The 18,456-nt window shown below is 41.0% G+C and overlaps 1 protein-coding gene across 1 annotated transcript in view; it reads left to right on the top strand.

The window, feature by feature from the left end:
* GPR63 (G protein-coupled receptor 63) overlaps positions 1-17,618 on the top strand; it is a 31,921-nt gene extending 14,303 nt beyond the window's left edge. The window contains exon 2 of the mRNA XM_084622595.1: positions 15,979-17,618. Within this exon, the coding sequence (XP_084478721.1) occupies positions 16,123-17,382 (1,260 nt within the window). The 5' untranslated portion in view covers positions 15,979-16,122 and the 3' untranslated portion in view covers positions 17,383-17,618. The remainder of the gene's footprint in view (positions 1-15,978) is intronic.
* The last annotated feature ends 838 nt before the right edge of the window (positions 17,619-18,456 follow it).

The following is an 18,456-nucleotide window of genomic DNA, read 5'->3' as shown; positions in this document are numbered from 1 at the left end:
GGGCCCCCCTAGTGGATTTTCTGCCTTCAAAATGATTTCCCACTGACTGGTAGCAGTCCGGTGTTGCAAGCTTTGAGAATGTGATTGCCAATTGCTTCTCCACAGTCCATGAAACTCTCCTTGTGATGTCCCTGTGCTGGAGGGCTGGCGCAAGCTTGCCATATAGATCCAGGAGCATGGCCTTGCCCATCCAAAAGTTCTGCTGCCACTGCTCATCATCCCAAATCCATATTACATTGTGATCCCACCAGTCAGTGCTTGTTTCTCAGGCTCAGAAGCAACACTTCACCATCTGCAGCTGCTCTGTGAATGCCACCAACAACTTGAATTGGTTCTTGCTGTCCTCCACAGAATCATCATGTTCCCCTCTGATTCAGTGGTTCTTGTGGCTCTACAAATACTGAAGGATCGTGCGCCCTGTGCTTGTAACACTCATGACAGTAGTACAGAACTGTGCAGGCTCTGTGTTTCTGTCAGAGATGGTGGACAATGAGAAGGGCCAGATGGGTTTATGAGATTTTTTTTTTTGAAAGGTGCAAAAATTATGGGAATATAGATGACATTATGAGATGGAGAAAGTTGCATGCTGGGAAGTTGACTCCTTGCTCCCAGGCAGCCAAGCATGACCCGTTTCTGTCCCCCTTGCACTGCCAAAACTTCCCAAAAAGTGCACTGGATGGTGGTGAGTTGCATGCTGGGGTACCTACCCATGGTGTACCACGCTGTGCATCGTCACAAATGCTTCTGGTGAATACGCATAGCACCAGTGCAGGGAGCCAAGTATCACGTGTACAAGTGATATACTATGGTGGCATTATATTGGTGCAACTTGCATTGGCAAAAGTTTGTAATATAGACATGCCATGTGAGGAGGTAGCTAGGTCGACAGAAGAATTCTTCTGTCAGCCTTGCAGTATCTACACTGGGGCTTAGGTCAGCTTAATTACATTACACAGGGCATGAAATTTTTTACATCCCTGACAGATGCAGTTAAGATAACTGTGCCTGACTTGTAAGAGGGCAGGCAAACCTTTTCTCTTTACTCTGAGACGTTTCCACTGCAGTTACTATGTGGACACCTGTCTACCAGGAACTGGACTGTATCCATTCACTCATTTCACAGAGACTAAGAAACATCAGTTCGTAGCAGTGTATGGGCAATACTGACTTGGGCTGAATTTATTTCTTTACGTTTATTTAAATTGCCAGTTCAATCAAGCTCTAGATACCTGAACAGTTATCTTTAAAAAACCACCCAAAAAATAAAAAAAAACAAAACTGAAGGAGAAATATCCTTACCATAAATAATTCTGCTGCCAGACCACCTCATGTCTATAGCCTGCTTAATTGTGCCATAAGCCTGTATTACACTTAATAGTTCAGTGTATATAGCACCATACCTCAACTTCCTCAAACTGCGCCTCCCAGAAAGGCTCAAGAAAACAAATGAGCATTGTAGTGCATCCTGAAGACTGTAAAATCTGAGCTCTGTAGGATGAAGATGAAGGAAGAGTTCTAAAATTGAAAATTCTTCTTGGAAAATGACCTGCCAGCATCTCTCTCCCTTTCAAACCAAGGGACTGTCATCTTGAGCAGCTCTGCTGATTGCAGTGAGAGGAGTGGGAGTTTTTCTGGCAGCCCAGTGAAAGACTCTGTATCCCGTTATCAGTCCTCCGAGGCATCCAGTTGATCAAGCCAATGTGTGTACTTTTCCCCTCCCTATCCCCCAAGAATACCAATAACTTTTTTGTTTTATTAGCCTACTCAATTATCATAGTGACTACACACTTTAAAATATAAATGCCTTTTTAGCCTATTTGTGATATAGATGAACTATGATATTAGTATTTAGCTGTGTGCAGCCAGATGGCTTATATAGTGTTGCTAAGGAAACAGACTATAAATGTAGTGGTAGCTGAGTGTTCCCAGAATATCAGACTATTTGAAGCTGGTATTTTTAACTCATGTAGGCAGATAGATAAAATAGATACAATTATGAAATATTAATTTCCTGAGTTTTACATTTCATTATTTATTTTTTATTGCTCATTTGTATTTACTAAAGGTACTTGAATTCCTTATGATGCCAATGAAGGTAGATGGGGCACTTCGCTATGATTTACAGTTAAATGATAAAATAAACATTAAGAAACTACAATAAAAGATCTACCATAAAAATAATTATCAAAACTGTTTGATGGATAGGTAAAGATATAAAGACCAAAGAGCGGTAGGGTCCTATGGAAAAATGCCTTTGGGGTGGGAGGAGAAGTTAAGGTAATTTAAGTGTGGAAGAGAGAGCGCTACCAGCAAGGATGATAGAGGGGTAGGATGTATCACAATTTGTTACTGTTTGGTCTTTATAACAGCCTGTCAAAGTACACTCCAGACAGCAGCCCTGCCCAGAAAAGGAGTTTGATACCTTGTTGAAGGACTATGGGTGAGAAGGTATCAAATCTGCGATCTCAGGCCATTGACTTTGACTCTCAAATATTGGCCTACCTCCATGGAACAGTATTTTTTCTACCCGGTGGTGTGTATGACTGTGGGAGAGGACTACAAGAGGAGAGAGAGACTGTCCTTAAGAGCAGGTTTCAGAGTAGCAACTGTGTTAGTCTGTATTCGCAAAAAGAAAAGGAGGGTTTGTGGCATCTTAGAGACTAACAAATTTATTTGAGCATAAGCTTTCGTGAGCTACAGCTCACTTCATCGGATGCATTCAGTGGAAAATACAGTGGGGAGATTTATATACATAGAGAACATGAAACGATGGGTGTTACCATACACACTGTAACACTTAAGCGATCACTTAAGGTGAGCTATTACCAGCAGGAGAGCGTGGGGGTGGGGGGAAACTTTTGTAGTGATAATCAAGGTGGCCCATTTCCAGCAGTTGACAAGAATGTCTGAGGAACAGTGGGGGGTGGGGTGGGGGGATAAACATGAGGAAATAGTTTTACTTTGTGTAATGACCCATCCACTCCCAGTCTCTATTTGAGCCTAAGTTAATTGTATCCAGTTTGCAAATTTATTCCAATTCAGCAGTTTCTCGTTGGAGATTGACAGAGCCAGAAGAGCCGTGTTTATCTCCCCCCCCCCCCCCCCGCCACCCCCCACTGTTCCTCAGACGTTCTTGTCAACTACTGGAAATGGCCCACCTTGATTATCACTACAAAAAGGTTCTCCTCCCCCAGCCCTGCTCTCCTGCTGGTAATAGCTCACCTTAAGTGATCACTCCGGTTATAGTGTGTATGGTAACACCCATTGTTTCATGTTCTTGCTGGAGAGGGAGAAGGCAGGAGGGACACTGCCTTGCCTAAAAGGCTGATAAACCTCAGACTCACTGAAGGGCTGGGATCAAACATGGGGACGGTGCCTCTTTGGTCATCTGTTATTTTTCAAAGATCTGTAACTCTTGAATGCTTTTAAGAGTAAAATCTTTGGGGTTAAGAAACTCCTTGGCTAAGCTTTAATATTAACAAAATGAGTTAACTGAAATATCTTTAAGCTCATGGAGGGAAACATGTTCTTGAATTAGTGAGGGAAATATGATCTTGAATTACTAATGTGTAAGAAAGCATGAGTTAATATATAACTGCTTCCAAATATGTAATCCTGACCTTTCCAGAATTCTAAGTAATATACTGGAAAGCAGTCTGAAAATTCTTTTGGTTTTATGTGTGTAAGAGTTAAGGGAGATATGGTAGGATATTTGAGAAAGTTTGGGGCTCTGCAGGTTTTTTCCTTTAGGAGGAGAAATTGCTGATGAAGTCCGATATTTGATACAATTCTGTTTATTTATAGAAATTGTACAAAGACCTGCTCCCCCCTGAACACAGGAGAAAACCAACAGGAGATATAGTTTCTTTGCTTACAGTTCAAAGCCCCCTTTCAGCCGGAACCCAGCCCCAAAGTTCTTTCTCTAAGCTTTTACCAGCACCACACATTCAGTGCTTGTTCAGGCTTGTGTTTCATGCTAATTTCTGTCTTGGCTTCTCAGAAGTTTCTGCTTTTCTTACACACACAAACTTCTACTACAAACAGTACCCAGCCAAGCCTCTTTCCCTCATAATTCAAATTCCTGATCAGCCACCATGTGTCTTGGTTTTGGGTGGTGACATGTACCTTTGTTTGGGATGAAGGCCACTACTGTTTCATGAAGGAGCTTAACTGTTTCTTACAGCTATCTTAAATGTAGAGTGGCAGTTACGTGTAGGGCTCTACCAAATTCATGGCCATGAAAAATGCATCATGGATTGTGAAATCTGGTCTCCTCCCGTGAAATCTGTATAGTATAGGTTAAAAGCACACAAAAGACGAGATTTCACGGGAGGAGACCAGCATTTCTCAAATTGCGGGTCCTGACCCAAAAGGGAGTTGCAGGGGGGTTGCAAGTTTATTTTAGGGGAGTTGTGGTATTGCCACCCTTACTTCTGCACGGCCTTCAGTGCTGGGTATCTGAAAAGCAGTGGCTGTTGTCCGGAAGCCCAGCTCTGAAGGCAGCACTCCGCCAGCTGCAGCGCGGAAGTCAGGGGGGCAATACCATACCATGCCACCCTTACTTCTGCACTGCTGCCTTCAGAGCTGGGCAGCAGGAGAGTGGTGGCTTCTGACCACTGTTGTTATCTCTGGTGGATCATTATGGCTGCAAAGTTTGCTAGTAAAGATACTATGCTACAGGTGGGAGGCTCATTCAGTCACTAGATACCACGTGAGCAACATACCCAGCCCACAATTTGTAAAGAATACAAAATAGTCACATTTTTTCCACTCATTCTAATACCCCCATTTCGACCCTAATGTTGCGCCCCCCCCCCCCCCCGATCCTTACTCTTTCAGTCAGGCAGGTATCTATGAAAGCAATAATGAGATAAGTGTGCATATTTTGCCTAGCTCTGTCAGTAATGGAAGTTAGGACATTTCAATAATGATGTGTTACCTCATAAAAAGGACAAACTGTGTGTGCACTTTTAAGTTCCATTCATAGACAGCTGCTAACGTTTTGTTAAACCATTAATGACTAAGGAGCAAATCCAGCCAGCTCCCTCTTCCCTGGCAGCAGAACAGGTATATTTCCAGGATATAAATGGGTGAAAGTGTAGAGGGGAGCCATGGAAGAGATATACCCCCTGCCTGGCATGGAGCCTGGGTCTAGGTTCTCTCTCTGCTTGGCATTGCCCAGTAGACAAAGCCGAAAGTGTACTACATGGATCATCTGATCCTCCCATGCCACGAAAGAGTGCATGTAGGTGACATGTAAACTGCCTCAGCCAGGAAGCTGAATTAGCTTTAACAGAACAGCTCTGCAGCTTTGCAACCTAGACTGGGCTTGTCCTAAGCTCTACTTACCACCTTCTCAGCGTACAGACCAAGTTTTCAGGTGGGGCATGGAAGGTGTATTTGACCCTGATTGTGCAGTTTAAGGTATTCAAGGTAAGCAGGGTTTGGTTTATTTGAGTACAAGAGCTCAGACATTGTATCATATGTTACATTCCCAAAATGTCCAAACCAAATTTAATGAAAGCTAGCCAAAAGAATATTGTTGTTGGACTGACACCAAAAGCTATTGAAAAGCTTTTGCAGCCTTTTGAGGGAGTCATGAGCATTCTGGTATGTCTTGTATGATGGATGGTTCTGAATACTTGCATGTATTATTTGTATTACAGTGGTGTCTAAAGCCCTCATCTGTGTTTGTGGCCCCTTTGTGCTAGACACTGTATGAACACATACTAATGGTTGGTCTGCACTGGGAACTTGCATCAACATAGCTATGAAAAATCCATATCTCTAAGTCACGTAGCTATGCCGACCTAGCCCCTGGTGTAGACAGTGCAAGTCAGTGGAGATAGTCTTCTCTCAGCCTAGCTACTGCCTCTTGGGAGGTGGATTAATTACAATAATGGGAGAACCCCTCCCATCGCTGCAGTGAGTGTATACAGTGAAGTGCAATCTAGCATTTTAAAATGAGTAGACATATCCTAAGGGACAGTCACTATCCTGAAGAGCAAAGAGAGGTGAAGTGATGTATCTCACAAAGCAATACTCATTTGTGGTGCAGTAAGGTATTGGTTTTGACCTTGAAATCAAAATAATTTGGGTATTCTTATATTTCTTTGAGTGCCTTCATTAATATACAGTGGCCAAACTTAGGTAAGCTGCTCTGTGTGGGCAGACATGCCTGCACAGAGTCGCATTGACTCAGCTCTGTGTATGCATGGGGTTCCATCTATGCAGAACTCTGCTGGATCAGGACATTTTTTTTTTTTCATGTTGATAGATTTTACTGATTTGAGAGAGTTTCTCAATACATATAATGGGGAATACCAATTGGACACAGTACAAACTGTTCTGATTGACTTTCATTTCTTTAAAAAATGCTTTATTTTTATCCACCTGCTTGGCAGCTTGAGGTTAAAGTTATTCCTAGATGTCACAGATATTCTAGATTGCTTTTTTAATTGGCTGTAAAAACACTACCAGCTCTTACTGATGGCATCTTCTCTTAGCATGCAAGTAATGAGAAGAAATAAAAAATGATTTCAAAGAATATGCTTACCTTGTGGGAAGATCTGACAAGTTAAATTTGAATTTAATCCTTCCAAGTTCTTGGCACTGTTTTCTCCCTGCTGGCAAACCTGTTCCCTTAGCTGATGGTTTAGTGAGGCTGGGAGAAAAGATTAACAGTTTATGACGCTGATCTTGTTAAACAGGGAGCAGATTTAGTGATGAATACCTATCATAATCTTAGCACTGCATTTTATCTGTGTTGTTTTTATACATGGCTAAATAATATTCCCTCCTATCCTATTTATTGGAATAAACACATCGTTAATTTTGAGCTGATTGCAAAATAACATCCATTAATACTGACTTCTGACCATTTGGGAAAACTGTGACAGAGTGATTGTGAAACAGGTCAAAGCCTTTCCAGCCTTTTAAGAACCAGAAAGAGAGACAAGTGTCCATAAACATTCCAGAGGAATGCAATTCTGCCTCCCACTACATTTACCTTGTGCTTTGATTTTTATGTATACAAAATATTTGTAAATAACTGAGATCATTGGGAGCTGCCAAAAAGCATTAAGATGTTTCAGCTTTTAAGGCTCGCTGATACTCTCTCATTTCCCTTTGAGAATAAGTAGAAGAGTTTGCAAAATGCTCATTTCAAAATGGATGGTGTGAATTCACCAGAGCCATACGAACAAGTAATACTCAGGTCTCCTAGCCTGTTTGACAGATGTCACATTAGATATTTGTTAAAGTAGAGAACTATCCTGTTGACAACTGGGTGCGGTGGTGGTGGTGACTAGATGGTCCATTCCTGTTATTGTAGCTGTCCAATCATTTTCACTCCTCTAATATGGTTGTGTTGATGTCCGTTACTTTCTGCGAACTTCATTCACCCTCCTTATGAAATTCCACAGCAGCCTGTGTGTTTAAATGCTGTTTCTTTCCATTGATTTCAGAGGGCTTTGGATCAGGCCCTTAACACAGTTAGGTTTCTAAGCATGTTCCTAATTTTAAGCACATGAGTAGTCCAGTTGGCTTCAAAGTTAGGAATATGCTTAAGTACCCTGCAGAATTGGGGCCTAAGTTATACTTAACAGAATATTAACCGCATCCAGCAAAAAGTATCTTTTCAGTTTTACTGGAGGGCAAACTGCTGCTGTTCTCCCTTATGTTTGGACTTAGTTGTTACAATTTCAGAATAACTGCATCTTTGACAACCTCCAGGGCCGGCTCCAGGAATGCTCTCTCAGGTCTCTAGCTATCCCCTCTCTGGGCAGGGACTCACGTTCTTTCCAAGCAGATCTGACTAACGTCCAGCTTCTGGAATTTGCTTTCTCTTCAAGGACTATGACAGTGGTTTACCAGTGGTTATAAGTGACTATCCAGCTCTTTCTTAGCAGAGTACATTTACTGAAGGACAAAAACACACAGAGAAAACATGAAACAAATAAAAGGTCTCAATGCATACTAATTGTACCAGGAGTTGCCCATCAGTCCTGTGTGGACGCTGGCAGGTTCCAGTCTTTCTAAACCTTCAGCAGGGTGGGGTGCTACCTTAGATGAAAGGTCATGACCATTTGTGGGATCAGAAAGAAGATCCCCGAGTCTGTTTAATCACAGTCTTTGTATCCGCAAAACTGTTGTCTCCCAGCAACCTGAAAATAGGTAAAACTAGTCGATGCCCCTTCCCTTGGGAGGTAAGACTTCAAAGCCTGCAAAATCAGCCTTGGGATTTTGCATTAATCACCCTAACATGTATTGATACAAAAGGCTATGAATATTCTATGGGTCCGTATCCTCTGGCACATCTCAACATAATGGTCTTCGAAGTTTTCGTACTTTCAAGGCTGGCTCAAACATTCAGATAACATTCATAACGATAAATACGATCACCTCAAGAGAGGCCTGTGTTTGTCATATCTGTGTCAGTAGACTTAACTTATTTTTTAACAGGCTGCTCGGAATGGGAAGATTCTGCTGAACATCAGTGCATGCAATCTCAAAAAGAGCACTGAAAGATGACTTATTCAGACTATTCCTTATTCTGTTCAAGGGATCCTGCCTGGATTTGTATGTTTTGGATTTTTGTGACAGGAAAGGGTGTTACTGCAGGGGTAAATGGACGCTGAACTTAAATATCCAATTTAGATACATTGGATACAAATCCAGTGGAAATTTGAGAATGAAGTTGTGAAGTTAAAAATGGATCTTCCTGTTGGTTAATCTAACGATTAGGCAAAGACCATGGAACATCATTGGCAGTGCAAGTTTTCAGCAATACTTTGCACTTCTTTTCATTTGATGATATTGAAGAGTGTCCCAAATGCTAACTAGTCCTCATGACATCCCTGTGAAGCAGGTGGATAATAACTGTTTTACTAATGAGGAAACTGGGGCACAGCAAGTCAGTGGCGGTACTGGCAGTTAACCCAGAACGCTGATGCCCTTTCTTGTGAACTAAAGACTAGACCATGCTCTTTCTGAAGAACTAAGTAAATGCTATTTTTCTTTTCTTTCTATATCTGTTCATGGTTTGTAATCTCACTTCCCATGTTTGGGCATTTTTTGGCCATTAACCATTGCTGAATTAAGGGCAGAAGGCATACTCCTTAAGAGGGTAATTAAGTGTCACTAATTGCTCAATCCAGAGGTGGTGGTTGTTGCTTTAGTACTTTTCACTTTTAAAATATATAGTTGTAGTTCTAAATGGAAAAGAGAAAAATACTTCCATTTTAAATAATCTCTTTTTATGAATAGTTCTGCTTAAATCATACCTCTTGAGTGTTTTTCACAGATCCTCTCTGTTTACAAAGTCTAATGCTTAAAGTCAATGAATGTGCAAAACAGAGGTTTGTTGAACTCTGCATCTCTCCAAGATTTGATAAAAAACAATATCTTATCTACAGTCCAGGTTCAGGTGTAAAGCCAGCTTGTGACTCAGAAGGGATTTCCTGTGCTCTTTTTTGCATTTGGCTGAGAATCCCTCTTCTACAGAATACCTTGCTAGGAATGCTTATAAGACATATTTCTCTGTAGCTGTTGCAATACATTGGGTCATCTGTTTAAAAGAGTGATACAGTGATTGAGCATAGCCAGTCTTCAGGGACTTCACTCTTCGTCCAAACGAGGTTAAATAGTTTGCAAAGGAGCATGACTATGCCTGTTCTGCCATGTTTTAACACTTCAGGCGGATACCATCTGGACCAAGTTCCTGGTTGTTTTTCAGAGACCTGGTTATTTTTAGACCTGATAGTGGTACATTTTAGAAGCAAGTTTGGTTCAAATATTGCAGATTCTATATAGCATAGCTTGAGATGCAATCAAGTTCTCGGTGAGCTAAACTGGGAGGGGTGGTAGATACACTGGAGGGTAGGGATAGGATACAGAGGGACCTAGACAAATTGGAGGATTGGGCCAAAAGAAATGTGATGAGGTTCAACAAGGACAAGTGCAGGGTCCTGCACTTAGGATAGAAGAATCCCATGCACCGCTACAGACTAGGGACCGAGTGGCTAGGCAGCAGTTCTGCAGAAAAGGACGTAGGGGTTACAGTGGACGAGAAGCTGGATATAAGTCAACAGTGTGCCCTTGTTGCCAAGAAGGCTAACAGCATTTTTGGCTGTATAAGTAGGAGCACTGCCAGCAGATTGAGGGACGTGATCATTCTCCTCTATTTGGCACTGGTGAGGCCTCATCTGGAGTACTGTGTCCAGTTTTGGGCCCCACACTACAAGAAGGATGTGGAAAAATTGGAAAACGTCCAGTGGAGGGCAACAAAAATGATTAGGGGGCTGGAGCACATGATTTATGAGGAGAGGCTGAGGGAACTGGGATTGTTTAGTCTGTAGAAGAGAAGAATGAGGGGGGATTTGATAACTGCTTTCAACTACCTGAAAGAGGGTTTCAGAGAGGATGGACCTAGACTGTTCTCAGTGGTAGCAGATGACAGATCAAGGAGTAATGATCTGAAGTTGCAGTGGGGGAGGTTTAGGTTGGATATTAGGGAAAACTTTTTCACTAGGAGGGTGATGAAGCACTGGAATGGGTTACCTAGGGAAGTGGTGGAATCTCCTTCCTTAGAGGTTTTTAAGGTCAGGCTTGACAAAGCCCTGTCTGGGATGATTTAGTTGGTGATTGGTCCTGCTTTGAGCAGGGGGTTGGACTATATGCCCTCCTGAGGTCCCTTCCAACCCTGATATTGTATGATTCTATGACATAGTGGTTTGAAGTGAAAACTGAAGTCAAACAGGGATTCATACTAAATCCAATATTTTTTGCTGTACAGTTAGGCCTGGTCTACACTTAAAAGGTTTGCATAGCTACAATGCTCAGGGATGTGAAAAATCCACACCCCATAGTGCTATATCTTTGCCATCCTATGCCCCAGGGTAGACATAGCTGTGTTCATGGAAAAATGCTTCTGTTGATCTTTCTACCATCATTTGGGATGGTGGAGTTCTACAACAATGGAAAATTCCCATCCATCACTTGAGTAAGTATCTAAACTATGGCAGCATAGCTAGAGCACCCTAGCTGTGCCTCTTTAGTATAGACGTGGCCTTAGAAAACATCTTATACAAGCTCCCTTAGTAACGTTGGTGGAGGCTGCAGGATATCCTGGCAAATTATCAATCATCTTGACTTTGCAGATGATATAGTAATGATAATGCCTATCATAATGATAATATAATCAAGAAGCAGCAATTAACCTGTAAACACGAGCCAGAGAATGGGGATTAAAAATGAATGAACAAAAGACCAAACTAATGTGAAATTAGTGAAATCAGAAATCAACAAACTGACTAAACTAGTCATTAATGGTTTAGACATATCACACGTAGATAGATTCTTCTACTTGGATTCCATTATAACATATGGCAACTACCATGAAGATGACATTGACAAGTGGATAGCTGCTGCCAGGAGACCATTCATGTAACTGAATAAAAATGTTTGGAAAGTAAAATCCGTAACAGCTAAAACCAGATTATATACGTTGTATAAACGTTGTACCCACATTTCGTTATGGTTGTGAAACATGAGTATTGACAAAGTGTCTGGAGCAAAAACTACAAACATTGGAAATAAGGTGCCCTTGCCATATCCTAGGTATGACATAGCTAGGTAGATTAAGAAATGGCGACACCCATAAAGGACTGAAAGTGTCGTGCATGTCTAGAGTCATCAAAAGATGCAAACTACAGTGGTTTGGCTATGTTGCTAGATTGACCCCATACTGACTGCTTAAAATTGTTTACTATGGAAGAGTGCACCAAGAGAGAGGCTGTGGATATCCAAGTGGTATAACATGGTATATAAGACCAACCAGGTAACACCCCAACTGGCTCAAATGGAAATGGTGACTCAGAACAGGTGTGGATGGAATCTGTTTATAGCCTTGGCCCTATCCATCTTCACTGAATTAGCTAGTTTCCAATCATGTAGTCTTGCATGTCCAGTATCACCAGCAGATTCACTCATTCATTCATCTCTTTTTCAATCTGCTGGTGATACTGGACACGCATGTCTGCATGATTGGAAACTAGCTAATTCAATTGTCTCATCAGTCAAGAGTCAGTTAGGTTAACAAGTAAATTACCCATTCCTGTTGGTTCTATGCCCCACTCCTTGCTCTATCTGAAGCAGGGAATTGAATGTTAAGGCACTGAAAAAATCCTTTCCCTCCTATGTAGCGAGAGAAATCTGCCAGGCCCCCCTTACACAGGTGTGGGGTCAAAGAAGGGATGTAACATTAGTTACATTATTTATAACATTTTGGTTTTGTATTTAAAAAATGTTTCCCTAATCTGTACTACCTACCTATATCCCTGTTTGTGCTAAGTGTATTTGTTCATAGATTCATAGATATTAAGGTCAGAAGGGACCATTACGATCATCTAGTCCGACCTCCTGCACAACGCAGGCCACAGAATCTCACCCACCCACTCATGCGAAAAACCTCTCACCTATGTATGAGCTATTGAAGTACTCAAATCATGGTTTAAAGACTTCAAGGAGCAGAGAATCCTCCAGCAAGTGACCTCTGCCCCATGCTACAGAGGAAGGCGAAAAACCTCCAAGGCCTCTTCCAATCTGCCCTGGAGGAATATTCCTTCCTGACCCCAAATATGGCGATCAGCTAAACCCTGAGCGTATGGGCAAGATTCACCAGCCAGATACCCAAAAAAGAATTCTCTGTAGTAACTCAGATCCCACCCCATCTAACATCCCATCACAGGCCATTGGGCCTATTTATAGACTTACATAATAATAAACATGGTAAAAAAAATTAACATTACAGGTCATCTTTAACCCAACCAAATGTGAATTAAAATAAACCATGATAATTGTAAAAACAAAGCAAAACAAAACCCAAGTGGGACCATGTAAAGGGGCATGTTAGAGTTCTTCCTTTCTATGTGTTTAAACCACGTGTCAACTTTAAGCTTTTGAAGAAAATCACTGGTAGGTGGCTAGAATTTGGTAGAGAAACAGGTCAAATTAAAAAGGAAAACTTTAAATTTAATGGCAAACTTGAGCAACAGCCAAATGTAGACTAGCTTACTCTGCCTTGAACACAACTGTTGCTGTAATACTGTATTTACAAGTACAAAGAAAAATCCTCCACCATTTGGCTGTATGAGAGGTTCTGGTTTTGATGGTTATTGGCTTTCTACATGAGACATAATCTTTGACCATTGGGTATACTTTCCAAATTCTAAACAGATAGGTTTTTGCCCTTGGCTTCAAAATCTGCTAAATTCAAACAGAGTTCTAGCAATAATTATATTTGATGAATGAAATTTGTGAGATATTTAGCTGTGAGTTTACACTGCATCAGAAACAATTATGTCTATTATGCTCCATATAAAAAAAGTTGCATTTGAGTGAGAAATTTGCTTCAGAGGAAATGTGCGTACCCAGTAATTTTCTGCATTGAAAAGGAAAAAGTAATTTGGACTGTAGCTTTTCTGCATTTGAAAAGAATCAACGAGAGTGCATGTTCCAAAAATGAGAATACAGTGACAAAAATGTAGCTGCATCGTACTTGTCCACTTTGACCAGAAGCAAATTTTCCAATTTAGATTATCTTCACTCTATGGGCTCATTTATGCTCAGTTCAGTAACTGCTATCCAATGCATCTGTCTCAGTTTCAAACTGTAGGATTTGGCCTTCACAGCTAGTAACTGAAGAGTGAAACAAAACCAATGTGAACTCCTCTTAGCTCCTTTCTTTCTGACTTCCTTTCAACCTCTGTTTCTATTTCCAAATTTTTTTGGAGGAGGGAAACAGGATGGATCATAGAAACGATTGTGTGCTTGATGGTGGGAAGAGAGAACAACTCAAACACCTTTTTGTTGCAACTTGCTCTCTGTGCAAAAAGCCTGATTGCTCATGTTTTTTGGGAGGAACTCTGTGGGGTTGGACAAAGGGAATCCTACCCACTCTCTCAACTCACAGACAGGGCAGAGGGCTGAAGCTCAGCCTTTCCTTGCTCCCTACTCTATCCCAGTGGGCTGGGAAAGCATCTACAGCCATTCTGTGCACCTATATGGCTGTTTTTACTCATGGACCTAGCAGCTCATCCACAATGTTAATTTATTTGGAGTCAGTGAGGAGACCCTTTCCTCCCTACCTGTTTCATTTGCAAGGAGTGAAGCTGAATGCAGATTAAATTGAGCAAATGGAGCTGCTTTAAGCCTTGTACATTGCTCTTTCCATGTGGCTGAATTGCTCCCAGCCTAACTTCCGTGTTGCCTGTTTTTCTGATGTCTCATCATCAATGAATAGCAGTCCCTCCAGGGAACATTGGTCCTCTGTCTCCAATTCCACTGATCCAGTACCTAGAGGGTTCAGAGGTCCCCCGAGCACAGCCTTTCAGAAGGGATTAAATGGTGCAGAAAACCTTTCACTGGTACTCTGCACCTGGGTGAATTTCACCTTCTCGGTGTTGCATATATTAGCTACTGGGATTTAAATAGAAAGGAAGGAACAGCGCATGTATGCTTGTGAGTTGGTACAATATATGTAAAATAAGCTTTGTGGCTCGTACTTTCCCCCCAAGTTGTTTTCTGCGATAGTTAAAGGGTAATTAATCATAAAAGCCATATATTTTTAAATTCCTTGCCTCTAAACAAGAACACCTTAGATTGATTGATTTTGTTTTCTGTCTAGCATTTTGTGCAACATCCTCTGCTATAGTATCTGGGCACCTAAGGCGATCCTAAATTTACATCATAGCTGGATTAGACATAACATCTAATCCGGGATTTTGATACTCATACTGTCAAAATTATTGTTCATCTGAACCAGAAAAGAGTGGGATCAATTCCTGTTAGGTGCTGATTACACACAGAATTTTAACATTTTTGGTGGAGAAGACTATTAAAGGAAAGATTTCTAAATTGGCTTTTTCTCTCAGTAAGTTCTGGGCACTTTCTCACTGTGGGTCTACTGTTTGTGCTTTAGTTTATTATTAACATTAGTGCTTGTTGCAGAGGAGTTAATATAAAATATAAATGAAGGGCAAGTAATAAGGAGAAGAAGAAATCTAGAACAAAGTTTATCTGGCATTTTTACAAGAATCTCACTACGTAGTTTAGGAGGACAGTCTGCTTTCCCTGAGCTACCAGCAGGGCTTTGAAATGTAAAAGGTAGGAGGAAAACATAAAACATTAATCCTCCTCCTTCAAGCAGTAAGGGAAAATAATTAAACTCATGAATCAACAGTGTAGTTATGTTCATAGTAATACTGTACCTTCCTGTGAGGGAGTGAACAAACACCATACAAGACCAGAGTAGGAAGAGGTTAAAGGTCCATCTGGGAAACAGAAGCTGAAAGTTGCCTTGCACTGCAACACCTGCCAGCAATATTAAGCCTGGACGGAGGCCACTCCTGCTGGGGGTATTTGAAGTGGAGGAAGCAGACTTGAGGGCTGAGAGGTCCTAGACAGCTAGGAACTTTAGGGGAAGCCTGGATAAAAGTTTGGACTTTTTGTTCATGATTTGTTTTTATTATTGTTCATTTCTTTGTTAATAAACTCCAGCTGTGGGAAGGGATTACATTTTTGATCCTATGTGTTTTAGAGCAGGTAGGTTACTCTCTGACTTATGCTTCCTCGTTACACTGTGACTTCAAAGTGTACCTAAAACCGATGCCAAATAAAACTAAGCCAAAGACTGTGTTTCTGGGTGTGGTGCTCCATCTCCCTTCAGACTTGAAATGTTAACAGTCTCAGACTCACTCAGATTCCAAAACACATTCAGAATGTTCAGATTAATGGTCTAGGACTGGAGGGTGGGTGAGGGAGGAGAACAATTACAGAATGATCAGAGAGTTAATATCAGAAAACAGGGGTTTTCAGACTTATTACATTATTTGTCCTGTAGTGATGTCTAAGAACCAATTTTTTTTCTGCTCATTTTAAGTTTCATTCCTATGTTTGTTTGTTTTTTGTTTTTTTCAGGCATAAATATTGTCATGAAAGTTGGAGCTCTGCTGTTTTCAGTTGTGTAATCCTGATTTGGTCCAGGGCCAAGGAACGTGATACTACCCTTACAAGCTGAAATGCCTTGAGGACCTTGGCTCTGCATTCATTCCTCCAGAAGCAATGGTTTTCTCCGCAGTGTTGACATCTGCTCATTCTAGGACATTGAATGCTACTTTTATTGTCTATGAAAATGCCTATATGAATGTTACCACTCTCCAATTTTTGCTTCGTAGTGGTACGACACAACCATTGAAACACAGTTCAGGGGCCATGGTCACCACTGAGATAAGTACTTTACTAGTGAACCCTACAGCTATCCTGCCTACACAAGAAGTTTTCAAGAGCTTGAGTCTGCCACTCCAGATCATTCTTTCTGCTGCTATGATATTTATACTGTTGGTTTCTTTTCTTGGAAACTTTGTTGTCTGCCTCATGGTCTACCAGAAGGCTGCCATGCGATCTGCAATTAACATTCTCTTAGCAAGCCTGGCTTTTGCAGATATGTTGCTTGCGGTGCTGAACATGCCTTTTGCTCTGATAAGCATCATTACCACGCGATGGATTTTTGGAGATATCTTCTGCAGAGTCTCTGCCATGTTTTTCTGGCTGTTTGTCATAGAGGGGGTGGCCATCCTACTCATTATTAGCATTGATAGATTCCTTATTATAGTTCAGAGGCAAGATAAGCTGAATCCTTACCGTGCAAAGATTCTCACTGCTGTTTCATGGGCTGCATCCTTTGTTGTTGCTTTTCCATTATCTGTGGGGAACCCCAACCTGCAGATACCTTCTAGAGCACCTCAGTGTGTTTTTGGCTACACCACTAGTCCTGGCTACCAGGCGTATGTGATACTAGTTGTACTAATTTCTTTTTTTATTCCATTCATGGTGATGCTGTACTCTTTTATGGGCATACTCAACACTGTACGACACAATGCAGTTCGAATCCACAGCCACCCGGACAGCATATGCCTCAGCCAGGCCAGCAAGCTTGGTCTCATGAGCCTTCAGAGACCTTTTCAAATGAACATTGATATGAGCTTTAAAACTCGTGCCTTCACAACCATATTGATTTTGTTCATCGTTTTCATAGTCTGTTGGGCGCCCTTCACCACTTACAGCCTTATTGCCACATTCAACAGTCACTTTTACCACAAGCACAACTTTTTTGAGATAAGCACTTGGCTCCTTTGGCTCTGCTACCTCAAGTCTGCACTGAACCCGTTGATTTACTACTGGAGGATTAAGAAATTTCATGATGCATGCTTAGATTTAATGCCCAAGTACTTCAAGTTTTTGCCACAGTTCCCCGGTCACACAAGGAGACGCATTCGGCCAAGTGCCATCTATGTGTGTGGGGAGCACCGGTCAGTCGTGTAAAATTGCAGCTATTTGACATGATGATTATTTTCTGGGATTATTTGTTTTGTTTTATTTTAACATGGCTCCTTCAACTGCCATATCTTATAACTTAAGTATGGTTTTCCAATATCTCGTTCAATTTTATGGGAAAACGTGATTGATTAGAACTGGGTTTACTGTCAGAAACAATGTAAACAAAATTACAAATATTACCTCCAGGATTCATCGGAAACCCAGACTTTTTTTTAAATTACATTTCTAATATTTTGTCAGTTTTCTGCTTATTAAGCCTGCAATTGCATCTAATTGTAGGGTTTTTTATGCTGCTATGGTACAGTATATTTAGTTGGTGTAATTTTTCTGAAAATGTTGCTGCTTTCTGCCAAGACATTAGAGCCAAAAAGTCACATTTAGGTAACTTCTTTTTAATTTTAACAAAATTTCAAGAGTTTTGATGATGACATCAGAACATTTAAAAAATATTTCCATTAATATTTTGTGCACTTTACAAAACTTGCTACAGAATCTGTTTTTCAGAATGTTTGTGTTGCCTGTGGAGGAGGTTTTTACACATTATAGTGGTAGTTTAATGAAAGATCTGTTTAGTTTCGTGAGGGCAGATTTACATTGGTGTATCTAAAACTACAATTACTGATTTGCTGGATATTGTTCCTGAAAATTAACCTGATGGGATATTAACTCCTTCATCCTGGTGAATGAGGAAGTGGAGGCAGAATGAAAAGATAAAATATCATTGTACACATTTTAATATTTTTGTGATTATGAAACTTCCAAATCTATTGCTATGTTCAAAAGTCAAAGTTATAAATTAGGGCTGTGATCCTGTGATTTACAGCATGTAAGCAGACAACTGTTCCCATTCAGAGCCCTAAGGAAGTCAGCGGGAGTCTTTGTGAGTGGAATGCTGCACCCATGCATTCTAAATGGGCAGGATCAAGGCCTGGGAGAGTCTATGGCCAAGGAATAATTGGAATAGGTGTTTCTGGGTCCAAAAAAAAAAAAAAAGCACATGAACCATGTTTTGGTGTGGGGCAATAATAAACACCATCTAAAGACTGGCCACAGTCCTAC

Source organism: Lepidochelys olivacea, assembly GCF_965140295.1.
Source record: "Lepidochelys olivacea isolate rLepOli2 genome assembly, chromosome: 3".
NCBI lineage: Eukaryota > Metazoa > Chordata > Testudines > Cheloniidae > Lepidochelys > Lepidochelys olivacea.
The sequence above is the reverse complement of the archived record's forward strand: the minus strand, read 5'-3'. Positions and strand labels throughout refer to the sequence as shown.